Source organism: Ictidomys tridecemlineatus, chromosome 8 (genome assembly GCF_052094955.1).
Source record: "Ictidomys tridecemlineatus isolate mIctTri1 chromosome 8, mIctTri1.hap1, whole genome shotgun sequence".
Lineage (NCBI taxonomy): Eukaryota > Metazoa > Chordata > Mammalia > Rodentia > Sciuridae > Ictidomys > Ictidomys tridecemlineatus.
The window spans coordinates 84,837,572-84,855,596 of NC_135484.1; the positions used below are offsets into that span (position 1 = coordinate 84,837,572).

Consider the following 18,025-nt stretch of genomic DNA (forward strand, 5'->3'; position numbering starts at 1 on the left):
TTTGTACTGAGTTGTTGGATTCTCTTGATCTTTAAAACTCTTTCATTCTTAAGGTGATTAGTTCTTTGTTTGCGGTAGGAGTTGAGAATATTTTTCCACGTTGTTCTTTTGACATTGCTTGTTTTGTTTTGCTTATCAGGCAGTATTTTTTTTATTTGATAGCCTAATTTATCAGTGTTTCCTTTGGTATTTTTAGTTATAGTTAAAAAGGGGTGTCTGGTTCCAAGTTTACAGAGAGTTTACTTATTTCTACTTTACCATATTTTTGACTTTATTTGATTTGCATCTTTGATTTTTTTGGGAATTTATCTTATAATATGATAAGATAGATAGGTATCTAACATTACCACTTTCCAAGTAAGGGATCAGTTTTTCCAATATTTCTATAACCAGAATGAAGATAAAGTTGAAATTTATAAATTTGGCCTAATAGGGCTATTATTAATTTTTGAAGGAAAAAGACTTTTGTGTTGATTTATGAAGGATCCACCGACAAATATCAAAGAAAATTTTGGAGGAAAAGTAGACTTTTAGACATAAGACTAGGGGATTCTTAATTTTAAAAGAATAGGAGAATTTCTTAGATGTGTTTGAGAACAAATGACCTCTTTTTTTATGTTCTCCTTTTTAAAAATTATTTTTATTCTAATTTGTTATATATGACAGCAGAATGCATTATAATTCATATTTACATACAGAGCACAATCTTTCATATCTCTGGTTATACACAAATTAGAGTCATACCATTCATGTCTTCATACATGTACTTAGGATAATGATGTCCATCTCATTCCACTGTCTTTCCTACCCCCATACCGCCTCCCATCCTCTCCCTCCCCTGACCTCTTTTTTGAACATATAAGAACTATGAATATTGGGCCCAACTCTCCATAAAGCACCATTGGGCCTTGGTGGCGATTTTATACATGTTACTCTGTTGGAGTCCAGCTTAGAGGCTCTAACAAATGTGATTATGTGAATCCTTTATCAGGCAAGCGTAATTAGTATTGGTCTCAGGAAAGCTTGCTTGAGTAAGAACTTTCTACAAAGTAGAGTCAGATTTAAGCAATGGTCCTTCAGGAATTTGTACGGTATTGGCTTTCTTTAAAATTAATTGGTCTCTCAACAATTAATATACATAAACATTGACTTTACATTTATTTATCAGAGCGTGAAGAAGTGCTTCTTTTTTTAAACTATTTTTTAAGTTGTAGATGGATACAATACCTTTATTTATTTATTTTTATGTTGTACTGAGGATCAAACTTAGTGCCTCACACGTGCAAGGCTAGTGCTCTTGCCACTGAGCACAATCCTAGCCCAAGAGCTGTTTCTTCTATATTTTTGTTTGTATCTTGACCTGAATGGTGAAATATTTATTTCATCAATTTTTGCTTATTAAAATAATTTTCATAGAAAAGCAGAAAAAGCATCACACACATACTTTTCTATGAAAATAAACAATGTCATTGAAGGACTGGAGGTGTAGTTCAGTGACAAGCATGCCTGAGGCCCTGGGTTCGATCCCCAGCACTGTAAAAAATGTCATTTAAATCATCATAGATATAATTTACTACCATCAAATATTCTAAGCCTATGTTTAAAAAGGATTGGCCACATTCTAGAAAACAGTTTGGCTGTATTTGATAAAGTTAAACAAACACTTACCGTGTCACTCACTTCCCAATATCTATCCTAGATAAATAAAAACTTATGTTTATACAAAATCCTCTACATGAGGGGAGGGGATGTAACTCATTGTTAGAGCACTTGCCTAGTGTATATGAGACCCTGGGTTCAATTCCCAGTACTGCAACAAACAAAACAAACTGTACATGAATGCTCAGAGCAGCTTTATTTGTAATAGGCCAAAATCTAGAAACAAACCAAATGACCTTTATCGGGTAAGAGGATAAATGGATAAACAATTGTGTTATATCCATATCATGGAAAAATATCCAGCAATAAAAAGAAATGAACTGTTGAAGCATATGACAATTTTGAATGGACCTCAAGAGTATCATGCTGAGAGAAAAAGACAATTTCAAAAGATGTAATCATACTTCTGTATGATTACATTTACATGACATTAAAAAATAACAAAATTATAGTGTTGGAAAATAGAGGTTCTTAGGGGTTAAGACTTGGGGGAGGGAGTGACTCAAAAAGATAACATTAGGGATAGCTTCCAAAGTTTCTTTAGGACAATGGAATAGTTCTGTATCTTGATTGTGGTGGTAGGTAAATGAATCTGTACACGTGATAAAATTTCATAGGAATATATGTAAAAATTGAGTGTGTGTCAAAACTGATGAAATCTGAGTAAGGTCTATAGTTTAGTCAACAGTCTATATTCACATAAGTTTCCTGGTTTGGTTCACTGCACTACGTTTCAATGACATGTTATCATTGGTGGAAGCTCGGTGAAGGGGACCTTTAACTTGGTAATTCTCTGTAGTATTTTTGTAACTTCTAGGTAAGTTTAAAGTTATTTCAAAATAAAAAGTTAAAATATAGGCCAGATCTTGGGAAAAAGAGTATGGAGGGAATTACTTTTTTTTTCTTCTTTTTTTTTTTTTGATGCTGATATTTACTTTCAGAATTTAGGTAATGTCTCCTAGAGGGAGGAGTGAGATTTGGTGACTAGGATTCAGACTTCATCATATGGTTTATTACTTTGTTCCTGTGCTGCACATGGGTGGTACAGAGAGAGAAGGTGGGGGGGCCGTCATGTAAAGAAATCAAGATATGACATGAGCAAATCTCTCTTTCCTGGCACTTTAGCTTAGATACTGTATGACCTTTGAAAATGCTCTTAATCCTATTCTCGGTATTTTAAGGTATGGTATTGTATAAATGTTTTTTTTTTTTTTTTGATGACTGTGTTCAAAACCTGGGAGTTATCTTTTGCTCCTTTGTCTTGTTTTTAACCCACATATTCACACAATATCTTGCAAATTTAATAAAATTGCTAGGAGAGGTATGTGAGGTAACCCATAAATATGATTCACAATTAAAATCATAAAATTTTGTTCCTGTTGATGTAACACCAGGTAGTCCATCTCCTGACCTTCTGTTTTGCTCAATTTCAAGGAAAGATTTCTTATCTAAATATGGCTTTTAAACTATAGTCCCTTTTCTAAGATGTAGATGTAATAAACAGACATTGGATGGATTATAGTGAATTAGTAGAAAAGTGATCAAAAGCCCAAAGTTAAAGAAAGGCACACTCATCTTGTTCCTAAAAGCTGTTGAACCTTTAACTTTCTGTAGTTCTTTCTTTTAACCCATAAGAGGTGTGAAGGGGAATTATGCACTCTTCCTCCCATAATATTTTTAGTTTTTATTTCTCACAAAGAAGATGGTTCTGCAGCATTTTCAAGTAGGATCTTTACTTAGCCTTAAAGTGAGGAAAATCAAGAGTCCTTTACCAATTCTGGCCAGTGGAATTAGGATAACCTCTTTCATGGCTTTGAACATTTTCTAGAAAATGCCGAAAATCTGGACACTAAAAAGAAAGCTGCACTCAATGTAACACTAATCTGTTAATAAATTCATTTTTTCCTGCTCCCTCATTATTCTTCCATGTGTAGATTAAACGGATTACACTGTAATTAAATTTGACTCTAACGAGAGGCAATGCTTCAGAGCAGTGAGCTCTGGGAGGCCAGCCTTCTATTCCTAGCTTCATTGCTGCTTATAGCTGAGGACAAAGCACCCACTTCATGGTGCCTCAATTTTTCCATCTATAGAGTGAGATAAACAATGTCTCAGAGGGGCATAGTTCTGCTTTATGAGCTCCATTTTCTAATTGAGCTCCAAATTCCTTTATAGAAAGGTACTCTTTGAAGAATTAAGATGTATTTATATTGTTGTTGTGACTCTTAATAGAAATGAAGCTTTAAAATCTAATTTTAAAAGCCTCCTACTGCACAGTACATTATCCACATTCTTAAATACTGCAATCAGCTGTGCACTGTGATGTTTATTAAAGAAAAAAAAAACATCGCAAAGACATATTATAGAACATTTTCAAAGCCTCATGCCGCAGTTTAACTGTAGGACTTTCACTGAAGTTAATGGGACTCATACAGGCAAATTCCAAGCACCACTTTGAAAATTTACCCCATAGTGACAGTTTAATGCTTCTTATTGATCATAAGTTTTCAGACAACATCTCAAGGCAAAAAGGGACAATTTCTCAAAGGAAATAAATAATCTTTAATGAAATAAATCTGTATTGCCATCATTATAACTAATAAGAGTCTGGAACAGTCTTTTGGTAAGAAGGTCTCAGGAATTGCTTTCTGGTGATAGCTACCAATGGGGCTATAAAAAAGTTTCCATCACATTATAATTCTAGTAGCTCATAGGAAATAACACATTTTATTTTTAAATTTGAAAAATTCATGTTTCTAAGGAAGGAAATACAGACACATGGAAAATTCAGAATTATTATTCCCTTATAACTTATGTTTCTATTCCTCAGAATGGGTAATGCATTTCATGTTACTTATAGGAAGTACAAGTAGGCATGCTTTTTGTTGCCTAATTAATGTCCTTGTTTTTAACCTACATATTCATTTATATTGGGCTTGACAGCAACCTCCTGGAGATTTGACCCTAGAAGCTGCCTTGCATCTTAGTGGACATGGCCCTCAGGGCAGTACCTCAACCTGTCTCCTCTATCTCCTCTTAACATTCTCCCCACTTCTCTCCGAGCTCCAGCTGCAATACCTTATGTCTCCTCCTTGTACAAGCCAAGCTTGTCAGGTCTCAAGAATTTGGGCAATTATTCTTCCTTGTCCTGGAAATATATGTGCCTAACTATTTTCACAGCTGTCTGCCTTTTAAGACTTGAGGTTAAATGAGTGTCCACTTCATAGAAACACTTTGTTGGATCACCTAATCAAAGGTCGCCTTTACTCACGGTTTCATTCCCTAGCATCCGGAACCATGTGTGTACATAATAGAAATTGTATAAATGTTTTTTTTTTTTTTGATGACTGTGTTCAAAACCTGGGAGTTATCTTTTGCTCCTTTGTCTTATGCAATTATTCATGATATTCTACAACATTTACCATCATTATTTTAGCCTCTATCACTTTTCCTCTGTATCACCATAATTAGCATTCTCCTCTCTGATTTTGCCTTTCTTTAAGGGCACAGGAAACTAGACTCTTACAGACTCTTACATGGGGACCATGTTTTGTTTGTTTTTGTATTCTTTGCACTATGATTGTGTTTGGCACATAAGTACTCTGTGAATGAATTTTCTTATATAACATGTGATAGTACAAAATATTAGTAAAATATTTCATAGTTTATAGAAGGAGCGGGAAATAATCTTTGGTTATTAATTTTCCTCTAAGGAGACTCTCTGTATGGTCAAAACATATCAGTTAATAAAACTACCTTATAAGTTCAAGTTTGTGTATATGGTCAACAATGTCTTAAATTACCGATAGTCCATTAGTGTTAAGAAATATCTGAAGGCATTTCTGGGAGTAATATTACTTATCCTTGAACATGTCTTCAATTTGAAAATACCAAGGTAACTTCATGATAACATTGCTCAAGAGCATATGTAATTTCATGTAGGACATATAAGTCTATTTACTCCCCAATTTCTCATTCAGGTTAGAGAGCAATAATAAGTAATTTGACATGGTGGCTATCAATAAGGTTGATATTGCTATTAATGTTATTTTGTTAAATCTGTTTTCTTATTCAAAGATCTTAAATCACATAAAAGTACCATGTTCTTTATTTATCAATTGGTGATAATGAACAAGTTTAATTAAATTTAATTTTAAATTTCTAACAAGCAATAAGGACAATTTATTTTTCATAACTGGGCTGGTTAAATTTTCTAGAATGGAATCATGAAAAAGAAATCCTAGTACTTCTGCCATCTACCTTTCTAACTTTGGGAAAGTTTCTTAAGCCCTACCATACTTCCTTATCTATAAAATGGGATATTATGGTACTTACATAGTGTTAAATAAGATAATATTGATACAGTAGTTAGAGCAGTAAATAGCATATAGTAGTTCTCAGTAAACAGCAGTTTTATTGTCCTCATGTGGTCCGGTCTATCATCTGACTGGAGAATATAGTTTTTACTAAAGGTAAAAAGAGATTTGAGAATGTAGAAAATGGTGCAGTTCAAGAGCAGGTTTCTCAGAACAGAAGATGGAGAAGGCAGAGAAGTGGAAATACAATGTCTTGAATCTTTAGTTTATAAGCTAATGGCAATTCTGAGAGTCTCTGATATAACTTTTGAACACATTATCAGTTAAACTCTCCTTTTAATAAAATGAAATCACCACAAAGGAATATTACTTAGCTATAAAGAAGAACGAAATTATGTTATTTGCTGGTAACTGGATGGAACTGGATACTATCATGCTAAATGAAATAAGCCAATTCCAAAAGACCAAAGGCTGAATGTTCTCTCTGATATGTGGATGCTAACACACAATAAGGTGGAGGGGGGAGGAAAGAATAAAAGTTCATCGAATTAGACAAAGGGGAATAAATAGAAGGAAGGGAGGGTGAATGGGAATAGTAAAGCCAGTAGAATGAATCAGACGTAAATTTCCTGTATTCATATATGAATACAGAACCAGTATAACTCCACATCATGTACAACCACAAGAATGGAAAGCTAAGCTGAGTGTGGTGGTGCACACCTGTAATCCCAGCAGCTTGGGAGGCTGAGACAGGAGGATCACAAGTTCAAAGCCAGCCTTCGCAAAAAGCGAGGTGCTTAGCAACTCAGTGAGATCCTGTCTCTAACTAAAATACAAAAATAGTGTTGGGGATGTGGCTCAGTGGTCGAGTGCCTCTGAGTTCAATCCTTGGTAACCTCCCCCTGCCCAAAGAAAGAGTGGAAAGCTATACACCATGTATGTATAATATGTCAAGATACATTCTTTTGTGTGTTCTAACTAAAAAGAACAAATAAGAAAGAAAAAAAATGAAATCATAGATTTACTAGTATAGCCTGTAATGTGGTTGGCCTCAACGAAATCTTTATTTATTTATTTGTAGTCAACTTAGAAACTGGCTACATTTTCTATTAAAAAAATACACTTGTTGGTACTTTCTGAGGAACGGTTATCTCAAGCTGAAGATATCTTTGCTCAGTTCACTAGGGAGATATCATGCTGTGATTTGCCTACTTTATCCTCTTGTGGAAATACTACACTGAAGGGAAACTTAAAATAGCAATAAGAAATCAGCTTACATTTAGTATCAAATACTGATCCAAGATTAATAACAGGCTGGTATTTTCTGCTTCACTGAGACACACTGCAAGACTGAAAAAATATGGCCCTGTTATATCTGTCTTCAGAAGGAGTCACCATGGAATCCCAAAAAAGCCACTGTTAGAAGTAATTTGTTGGCTTTCTGACGTCTCAGGCTCATTACTGTGATCTAAATATCAGCCTTTGGTATTATTTTTCTGGGTAGGTCATTAATGAAAAAAACAATGGAAAAAAACAATGACTACGAAATCGGTGTTTGAGATAATTTGTACATTCTAGACACTGATGTTAAGGGGTGAATGACTTGTGTTTGAATGTAGAAAAAAATCATATAGCACTCAGCCCAGGTAAGTGAAGCACAGTTCAGGCAGTCATTACAAAATATATTTGACTCTCCAAATTAGTAATGCAGTGATCATTGCCTGCAGATGTAGAAATGTTATTATGAAGAATATTAGAGGGGTTATATAAATTGAATTCATGTAGAAGGAAAAAAAATTTATATTCTAGATAAGCTTTTGCTAATTTTCAATTCAAACCAAGTAGCAATAATTCAATATAGTAATGAAAGAAAATTCCTAATTAAAAAGAATCAAACAGACTTTTCCCTTAGGCCAAAGGTATTTAAAATGTTTCCCCAAAACAAGTATATGATGATTTTATGATTTTTAAAAAGTCAATGAATTTTAGAAATACATTCTTGGTTTTGGCTCGAGTTTAGGGTTGAGGAGGGTGGGCAGTCCAGGAGGGGTCCTCTATTGTGGGGAGGCATAACACTGGCATACTTTACAGAAAGCACTTCCCACATTGAACGCATAACATCCAGCCTACCACAGTCTTTCTGTGTTCTTTTCTTGAATCCTCAAGAATTCTAAAAATATTTGGGTGTGTATTTTGCATGTTCAGAGTAATCAAATCTTACAAATAGATGAAATCTTAAGAAGTTTTAGCTACATTTCCAAACTCCCACTCAGAACAGCTATTATAGACAGATGAGAGAGAGAGATGTGCTATTCCTTTTTTTTTTCATTTTGCTAGTATAAATTTGGCCAAACAAGGGAACTCTAGGGCTCACTTTACCATTTTTACCAGTTTATCAAGCATTTTTTATGGACCAACTAAATAAGTCTAGAAAGGGCCTTTAACGGTCATCTAGTCTAATCTCCTATCTTCAAACAGGTGACATTTGATTTGTCTGTTTGGAAAAAGGCATGGTTATTCCAACTGTAAGTACATATCTGGTCTTTGTTTTAATGATAATTCATTATTTACCCTTGAAATTTTCTTTCAAAGCAATTAATTTACTTGATATAAAATACCCAATGGAAGAAAAGGCCTGGAGACTTAATAAAATTGCAATTATGCCCAAACAATGTCATACTAGATTTGTGAGGTCACTATTGATAGGTGTAAAAGCAAGTAAGATTACAGATAACATTTTTAGAACAAGACCTGCAGGATCTGAGGCATGAAGAGAAAGATTAAAGGATGACGATGTTCTTATATTCCCATCCCTGAAAACAGCTATCAAAAGGCTGCAGGCATCTGGGAAAGAACTCTCTTTTTAGCTTGTAGGCCAGAAATACATTGGCATTGCCTCTGGAATTGGAACAAAATCAATTTTTAATTGGTTTTAAAATCTGGAATGGAACATTCCTGCAGTCATCCATGAACCGACCTTATCCTGTAGAAGTTGAGTGAATCTTGGCTAACCATCTGCCTTGTGAATTGTTTTGTTTGGGCCAGAGAGTACTTGCTGTGCGGTAGTTTTACATCAAGTTGCAGTCCTTCATAATGTTGCTTGAGTGGAGAATTTGAAAGAGAAAAAGTCTCCTGGGAGAAAAATCAAATGCCTTCACCAATATGTCTTGGAGCTGGATGGACCCACAAGGCTGGAAATTACCACCTGCTTTCCTCCTACCTCAGCACAATGACTTCCAAAATCAAGTGCAGCTTTTGCTTACAGATGAGAGATAGCTGAGCAAATAGACTGCATTCATGAAGGCCAAATATTGTATTTTTAAGATTGATTTCACTATATTCACTATTTAAAATCCAAATTTTCATAAATACCGTTGCATTCTCGTAAAGTGTGCCTACTGTAAAGTAAGTGTGGAATAAAGGTTTATTTCTAATAGTGCTCATGAATGAGGTGTCAGTCTCCTTCTTGAATCCACTTTGTCCCCACCACAGGGAACACAAGTAAAGGAGGAAGCTAAGATGATGACTCACCCTCTCTAAAACAAAGTGGAGAACCTATTGTGGATGAATAAGATAGTCTATACTACCTTGTAAATTAAAACTCCACATTCTCAGTTCGGAAATAGTTGAAGTAAGTAAGCCTCACAGGAACTTCTAGCATTTGAGTTTGAGTGACTGACTAAGCACAAGAGATAAAAGAGCAAGAAAATCAAATTTAGCTGTCTAATAATAATAATAATAATAATAATAGATTTAATATAGAGAGTTTTCAATTTTGTGATGTCTTTATATCTGGATTATCTTCCTGGGAGATGCAAAACATTAACTCCAAAGTGTGTCTTCATAGAGAAGTAAAATTTCTAGTCAGAACCCAGTAGAATGGAGTTCCTCTGAATGACAGTAGCAAGGGATATGCAGAGATCTGCTATTTATTCGGGAATTGTGGGATGGGGTGAACCAGACACTTAAGCCAAAAGTCATCAAAACAAAAAGTAAACCATACTTGTAATCTTTCTTAAAGTATGCTAATTGATAAGCATTATTAGAAAAAATACAATAGTATCCATTCCAGCCTATCAAGAGCATAACCTGTTGTCCCTATTTTAGACATGAAATAGTTTTTTTTTTTGGTCTTTCTACATTTTTTGTTTGTGCATTATGGTTGTACATAATGATGCAATTTATTGTTACATATTTATATATGCACAAAATACAACAATATATTTTGGCCAATATTGCTCCTCAGTGCTTTCCCTCCTCCCTCACCATCTCCCTCTCTATCCCTTTTTTCTACTCTACTGATCTCTCTTTGATTTCCATGAGATATATCCACCCCCATCTTTCTTTTCCTTTTTCCTTTGTAGCTCCCACCTATGAGAGAAGACATTCAACCCTTGACCTTCTGAGTTTGGCTTATTTCAATTAACATAATGGTCTCAAGTCACACCCATTCTTATAAATGACGTAATTCCCTTTTACTTTATAGCTGAATAAAACTCTGAATTTTTAAAATACTTACTGAAGTTAATGCTTGTCTAATATAAGGAAACACTACCTTGAATACAAGTTATTAATATAACTTATTTGATATGAATGTGTGTTCTAGAGTAAGATAACTTGGCTTCAATCCCAGTTCGACCACTCACTACCTGTAAGACTTTCTGTACCTTACCATGCCTCTTTTTGCCTCTGTTTCTTCATTGGTAAAATGTGGATATAAAAATATCTAGCCTGGTGCAGTGGCACATGCCTGTAATCCCAGCAGATCTGGAGGCTGAGGAAGGAGGATTGCGAATTCAAAGCCAGCCTCAGCAAAAATAGTGAGGTGCTAAGCTACTCTCACTCTCAGTGAGACCCTGTCTCTAAATAAAATACAAAATAGGGCTGGCTCAGTGGCTCAGTGGTTCAAGCCCCTGAGTTCAATCCCAGTACCAAAAAAAAAAAAAAAATCTATTGTACGGTGTGGTGATGAGGATTAAATGAATGATCACTTAAAACACTAGTATCTGGTTTGTGCGAAGTACTCCACAGGTATAAATATTTCATATTAAACAAATGTTACAGTACAGGAGACAAGCATGCAGATCATAAATCCAGGCTCTGGGACTTTCATATTCACCTATAACACAGAAGGGCTTTCGGGCAAACCTCAGTCTTCCTTGCCATCCTCTATACCGACAACAGCAACCTGCCGACCAGATTCGAATGATGAACTCCAAGCCAAAGACGACAATCATCACGAACTCCTAAAATATCAGATAAGACACGTAAGAGAGAAGCACCATGGAGCAAACCACAATAGGAATCTCTGTGACTATTTCTGGACATATCCTCCATATCCACCAACTAAACATGAAGAACATTGAATCCTCATATTGTCTGCATTTACTATCATGGGAAACTATTCCTTTTCAAGTCACTAACACTGAACATTTAAGAATCAGTTTCAACACTAAAAATGCATGCCAAATAATGTTTCTGTCTCCTCTGTAATATATAGTGTAGCTGATGTTAGCTATTTAGTAACATGAAATAGCTGAATTGAAGAGTAGACCCTAAAATATAATTGCAAGTTCTACCGAAAACAAAGCTTCCTTTTGTGCAAGGAATGACACCATCTTTAAACTTTTGCAAGTTGTTCTCAGAGAACAAGAAGTAAATATTTAGGAGTAACTGAGCTCTTTTGTTACAGTGTCAAAATCTCCTTATAAAACTGATTTTTCTAAAGTATCACCGTGTGTGGCACGTATATCCATTGCCAGAAATGAGACCCTGAATCCTCTGAGTCTGAAGCTTGTTAATTATTATGCTGCCCTTTGGCAACAGCTGCCTGAAAAACAACACCTGAGCCAGCAAAATGACTTTGAGATTATTTAGGAAGAGTTGTGAGTTAACCCTCGGGAAAGGCCAGCTACAGTGGCTCATTAAACAGTCAGTCATAGAAGAAAAAAACTGAACGGAATTTGAAAAAGGAAAGTATCTCTGGAGCAAACTTAGCAGAGTTACTTGTTCCTATAGGGACGGGTAATGAATTTATTAAAATTGTGTTTTTAAAAAATAATTACCTTTCTAGTTTTTAAACAAGATTGACTCAGCATTTACAATGTAGACATCATTTGTTAATTGATTTTTATTACAATGGCTTAATTTTAAAAGTGGTACATACTCTTTACTGAAACTTCCAAACATCACAGCCATGCAGAGCATTATATAAAGACTGCAATCCACTCCTCACTCTCTCATCCCACTCCCAAGACAAAAACTGTTACCAAATTTATAAAAATGGCATTTTTGTTGCAAGTTTCAGGCAAATGTCTGTTTCTTTAGTTAGAGCGTGTGATGATGTGTTGCACTTTGGAAACATCTAGTAGAGACACCATTCTATCCTTCTGTTATCTTGTACTAAGTATTCTGCAAATATTTCTCATGATGGGAAATAAATATTCCATATCATCACTCCTTACTCACAGTGACTTAGAACTTCTCACAGGATAAATATCTGAAGACAACTTTATGCACTGATCACCAAAACTCTGGTCAATATATTTACTGATTGAAGAACTGAGAGGTATTTTTTTTATTAATTCATTTTTGAAAATTTTTTTACACAAATGGAGCACAACTTTTCATTTCTCTGATTGTACATGATGTAGAGTCATACCATTTGTGCAATCATACCCATACATAGGGGTAATAATGTCCATCTCATTCCACCATTCCCCCTCTACATCCCTGCCCCTCTGCTCAATCCAAACTTCCTCCATCCCCCATCACCCCCTTATGGATCAGCATCCACTTATCAGAGAAAACATTCAGCCTTTGGTTTTTGTTTTTGTTTTGGAAGCATATCTGTGTAATTGAGTCTATTTGTTTAATAAGGTTTCAAAAGGTGTCTGATCATCTGTTTTCATCCAGCACATCTTTCCACATATAGAAATCATGCTAAGGCCTAAAATGCCCACTTAGCTGTACTTTGGTCCAATGTAAGTTTAATGGAAGGTCCATTTTCCCCCTTATCCCTGCCCTTGACTCCTACACATGCCAGGAAGTTTGGTACTCTGGTTGTGAGACATCATATTGTGAAGGAGACACAAGAAAACCTGAAATGTCACCTGAGCCCCCTGTAGTACCATGTAATGATTTTTATTTTCCACAGAAACAGATGGCACCAATAGATGTATAACCATTGTTCTCAAGGAAAGTATGCCAAGGTCTCTGTGTTATTTCTATGGTGCAGTAAGGTAGGATAAATTTAATTTGCAAATTATTTTCTTGGGGCCCATTATTCAAAAATATTGCTTGTTGCTGTCTATTTATTCATATTTGATGGGTTCTTTCTACCTGTGCATAAATGTGAAGTTCTCTATGGTACATTTATATATAAGTGCATGGAATGATTTTTAAAGAATCATTCTGCATTGTCCCTTTATCCATCCCTCTACTAGTAGTGTCTCTACATCTCCTTCTACGCTACTGATCTTTCCTTTTTATTATCCTATCCTTTCCTCCCTGTTTTCTTTATTTTACTCTAGCTTCCACATATGAGAGAAAACATTTGGCTTTTGCATTTCTGAGTTTTGGTTATTTCAGTTTTGTTGCTGCTTTTTTTTTTTTTTGGTTTTGTTTTTAAAAGAGATCAGAGAAAAAATGGCAACATTCTTTTTTTTTTTTCCACCTCAGGAAGCAAAACCTAGTAGACTTGAAAGAAGAAATATAGAAATCCACAGTTATATTTGGGGATTTCATCACTTCCCCTTCTCAGAACTGCTGGAATAGGACTAGTAGTAAGAAAATCAGCAAGCTTATATAATATTTGAATAAAATAATAACTTATAGGATCTAATTGGCAGATATGAAATATTCCACCCAACAACAGCAGAATACAGATTTTTTTCATTCTCTGTCAATGTTCTAAAGAATAGGTACCAAGATAGATCAAATCCTAGGTCATAAACAAATTCCAAAGAGTTTGAAAAAATGAAATCATACAGACTGTGTTCAAACCACAGTGAAATCAAACTTAAAATCAACAATGAAAGGACAAATCTCTAAACATGTGGAAAGTAAACCACACATTTCTTAGTAATTTATTAGTCAAAGGAAAGTCTTAAAGGAAATCACAAAATGCATAGAAGAGGAAGAAAATGAAAACACAGCATACCAAAATATAAGGGATTCAGTTAAAGCAGTGCTGAAAAAGAAACTTTTAGCACTAAATATTTGTATTAGAAATAAGAAGAGGTCTAGCCATGTACAGTGTATTTGGCTGTAATCTTAGTTACTTGTAAGGAGGTGAGGCAGGAGAATTGTGTTTGAGGTCAGCATGGGCAACATAGCAAGACCCTATCTTTAAGAAAAAAAAAGAAGAAAGAAAGAAAAGAAAGAAAGAAAGAAAGAAAGAAAGAAAGAAATAAGGACTCAAACAAACAATCTAGAATCCTAGCTCAAGAAATTAGAAACACAGAGTAAAAGAAAGCAGAAAGAAGGACATGATGTAGATAAATCACGAATTGATGAAATAAGAAAATAAGCAAAAAGAAGATTCCTGACACCAAAAGTTTTGGTTCTGTGAATTTCAAATTGGTAAAATTCTCACAAGCTGACAAAAATCACCAATATTGGAAAAGTAACAGAGGATCTCACTGTAGATAATACAGCTCTCAAAAATAATATACTGTGAATAAATTTAGCTAAATAAATATCACAAATCTGAAGACATTGACCAAATCCATGAAACTCAATAAAGAAGAAACAAATAATGTGAATAGTCCTATAATCTCCAAAGAGATTGAATTTGTAGTTAAGAAGCTTTCAAAAAAGAACTGTTCAGGCCAAAAGATTTTACTGCTGAAGTTAACCAAATTTTTAAAGGAAAATTATGCCAATTTCACACAATTCTTTCCCAAAAATAGTAAAGGAGAAAGTACTTTTGGATTCATTTTTCTTAAAGAGACAGGATCTCATTATTATGTTGCCCAGGCTGGCCTCGAACTCCTGGGCTCAACCAATCCTTCTGCCTCAGTGTCCTCAGTAGCTGGGACTATAGGTGTGTGCCTCTATATTTGGTTAAAGAATACAAAAACAAAACAAAACAAAAACAACAAGCCAATATCTTTAAGGAAATTAGAAGCAATAATCTTCACAAAATTTCAGCAATTTGGACTCATCAATATATAAAAATATATATACCATAAACAAGTCGAATTTATTCCAGGTGTTCAAGGACAGTTTAATATTTGAGATCAATGTATATAATGCAGTATATCAACAAACTAAAGAAGAAAAAATATAACCTTATCAATTGATGCAAAAAAAAGTCTTTGACAAAATTGAATGCATATTCATGGTAAAAACTCCCAACAATTTAGGAATAGAGAGTAATAATCTCAAGTTGATAAATCATACCATAAAAACCCTACAGCTAATATCATATTTAATGGCAAAAGACTGGCTGCTTTCCTCTAAAATCAAGACCGAGGCAAAATATCTACTTTCAACACTTTTATTCAACATTGTTCAATAAGTCATTGTCCTTGCAAGAGGCAAATAAAAGGCACACAGTTGGGAAAGGCAAACATAAAACGGTCTCTATTTGCAGATAACATGATTGTCAATAAATTTCAAGGAATCTACAAAGACACTCTAAGAACTAATAAGCGAGTTCAGTAAAGTTGCAGGATATATGACCAAAATGAAAAAGTCAATCACATTTCTGTATACTAACAAAAGCATGTGAAAATTAAAAACATGATATTATTTACAGTTTTGCCAAATAAAAATAATAATTAAATTTATACTTAGTAAAACATGTGCAGTTTATATGTGCTGAAAATTACAAAACGCTGATGAAAGAAATCAAAGAAGACCTAAATAAGTGGGATGAGATACTATTTTCATAAATTGCAAAACTTGACATACTTAAAGTTGCTAATTCTTCCCAAATTGATCTATAGATTTGATGAAGTTTCTCTCAAAATGTCAGCAAAGCATTTTTGGGAGATAGAAATAAACTTATTCTAAAATGATATGGAAATTCACAGGCCTTAGAGGAGCTAAAATAATCCTAAAAAAGAAGAATAAAGCAAAAGGAATCACTTTAGCTGATATTAAGGTCTACTATATAACTCCAGTAGCCAAGATTGGATGGTATAGGGAGAGATATGGACATACAGAACAGTGGATCAGAATAGAGAACTCAGAAATTGGTCCACACAGACATACTGATTTTTGTTAAAGTTGCAGAAGCAATTCAATGGAGGAAGAACAACCTTTCAAACACATGCTGGAGAACTGGACACTCATAGGCAAAAACAACAATGATGCCAAAACAAAACAAAACACCCTCCCCCCAAAACAAACAAACAAACAAACAAAAAACGCAAACAAAACTCTCAATCTATACCTTATACTTTGTACAGAAATCAATTAAGGCATAGTATGGTGGTGGCACATGCTTGTAAATCCCAAAGGCTTGGAAAGCTGAGTGGGGAGGATCATGAGCTCAAAACCAGCCTCGGCAACTCAGCAAGACCCTATTTCAAAATAAAATGTGGGATGAGACTCGGTGGTTAAGCATCGCTGGGTTCAATCCCTGGTACATAAAAAGAAAAGTCAATTAAGAAGAGTCCTGGGCTTAATTTTTATATAGAAAACAGTTTTTTTTTTTTTTGTGAAAAGCATAAAAGATTTTGGGGAGTGGGGTAAGCAAAGAGTTCTTAGACTTAACACCCAGATAACAATTATAAAAATGAAAATTTGATAGATTAGATTGCATCAAAATTAAAATGTTTTGCTCTGTGAAATTCCATGTACAGAAGATGAAAAGATGAACTATATACTAGGAGAAAGTATTTGCAACCCATATATCTACCATTAGTATTTAGCATATATAAAGAAATCTCAAATTCAACAGAAAACCAAAAATTCAATTAAAAAATTGTCAAAAAATACGAAAAGGATATTTTTAGTAAATGTGAAAACAAAGAAAATATATTACTGTTGAATAAGCACATGAAAAGATACTTGATATCATTAGCCATTAGGAAATGCAGATTAAAGCCACAATGAGATATTACTACACAGTTATCAGAATGTCTAATACAGACAATAGTGACGGAAAATAGTGACAACACAAAATGCTGAGGAGGATGTGGAGAAGCTGGATCACTCAAACATTCTGGTGGGAATGTAAAACAGTATAGTCCCTTTAGAAAACAGTTTATCAATTTCTTATAAAACATGATCACCATATAACTCAGTCATTGTATTCTTGGGCATTTATGTTAGAGGAAAAAAAATCCTTCTGCTTATACAAAAACCTGTACATGAATGTTCATAGCAAATATATCCATGATGACCCCAAACTGAAAACAGCTCAGATGTCTTTCATCAGCTGTGTGGGGTACATACATACCATGGAATACTATTCAACAAAATGAATGAAATATTGGTATATACAATTGAGATCAATTGCTAGGGAATTATGCTGAGTGAAAAGAAGCCAATCCTAAAAGTTAGGTCCCATATTGTTCCATTTGTATCACATTTTTTGAAATGAAAACATTTAAAAATAGAGAACAGATTAGTGATTGCTAGGAGCTGGTCAGGTGGGGAGAAGGGGTGGATGGATGGGAGGGAGGAGGTGGGCAACTTGTGGTGACAGAATGGTTGAGCATTTTGACTCTGCATGTGATAAAACTGCACAGAACTAAATACACACACATGAGTATAAGTAAAACTAAAGAAATTGGAATAAGATATGTGTATTTTGTCAATATTATCATTCTGATTGGGATATTATGCTATAGTTTTGCAAAAGGTTATCAGTTGGGGAAACTGAGTAAAGTGTACACATGATATCTCTTTATTATTTCTTACAACTGCTTTTGAATCTACAATTATATCCATAAAAATTTCAATGCAAAACCATCACCAGTGATCTAGCCAAGGAAATATGTTTTGCTTCATGTCCAGAGGCTAGATCTGATCTCACTGTGTGTTGGTTTAGTGGTGCTCTCTAAATCACCCCTTTCCCTAGGTCTCCTTATTTT

General features: G+C 34.4%; 1 protein-coding gene across 3 annotated transcripts in view; it reads right to left on the reverse strand.

The window, feature by feature from the left end:
- Nucleotides 1-18,025, reverse strand: part of Kcnq5 (potassium voltage-gated channel subfamily Q member 5) — a 521,076-nt gene that overhangs the window by 119,671 nt on the left and 383,380 nt on the right. For all 3 annotated transcript variants that reach the window (XM_005334438.5, XM_005334437.5, XM_078019727.1), the window contains one exon: nt 11,095-11,221. In XM_005334438.5, the coding sequence (XP_005334495.2) occupies nt 11,095-11,221 (127 nt within the window). The remainder of the gene's footprint in view (nt 1-11,094; nt 11,222-18,025) is intronic.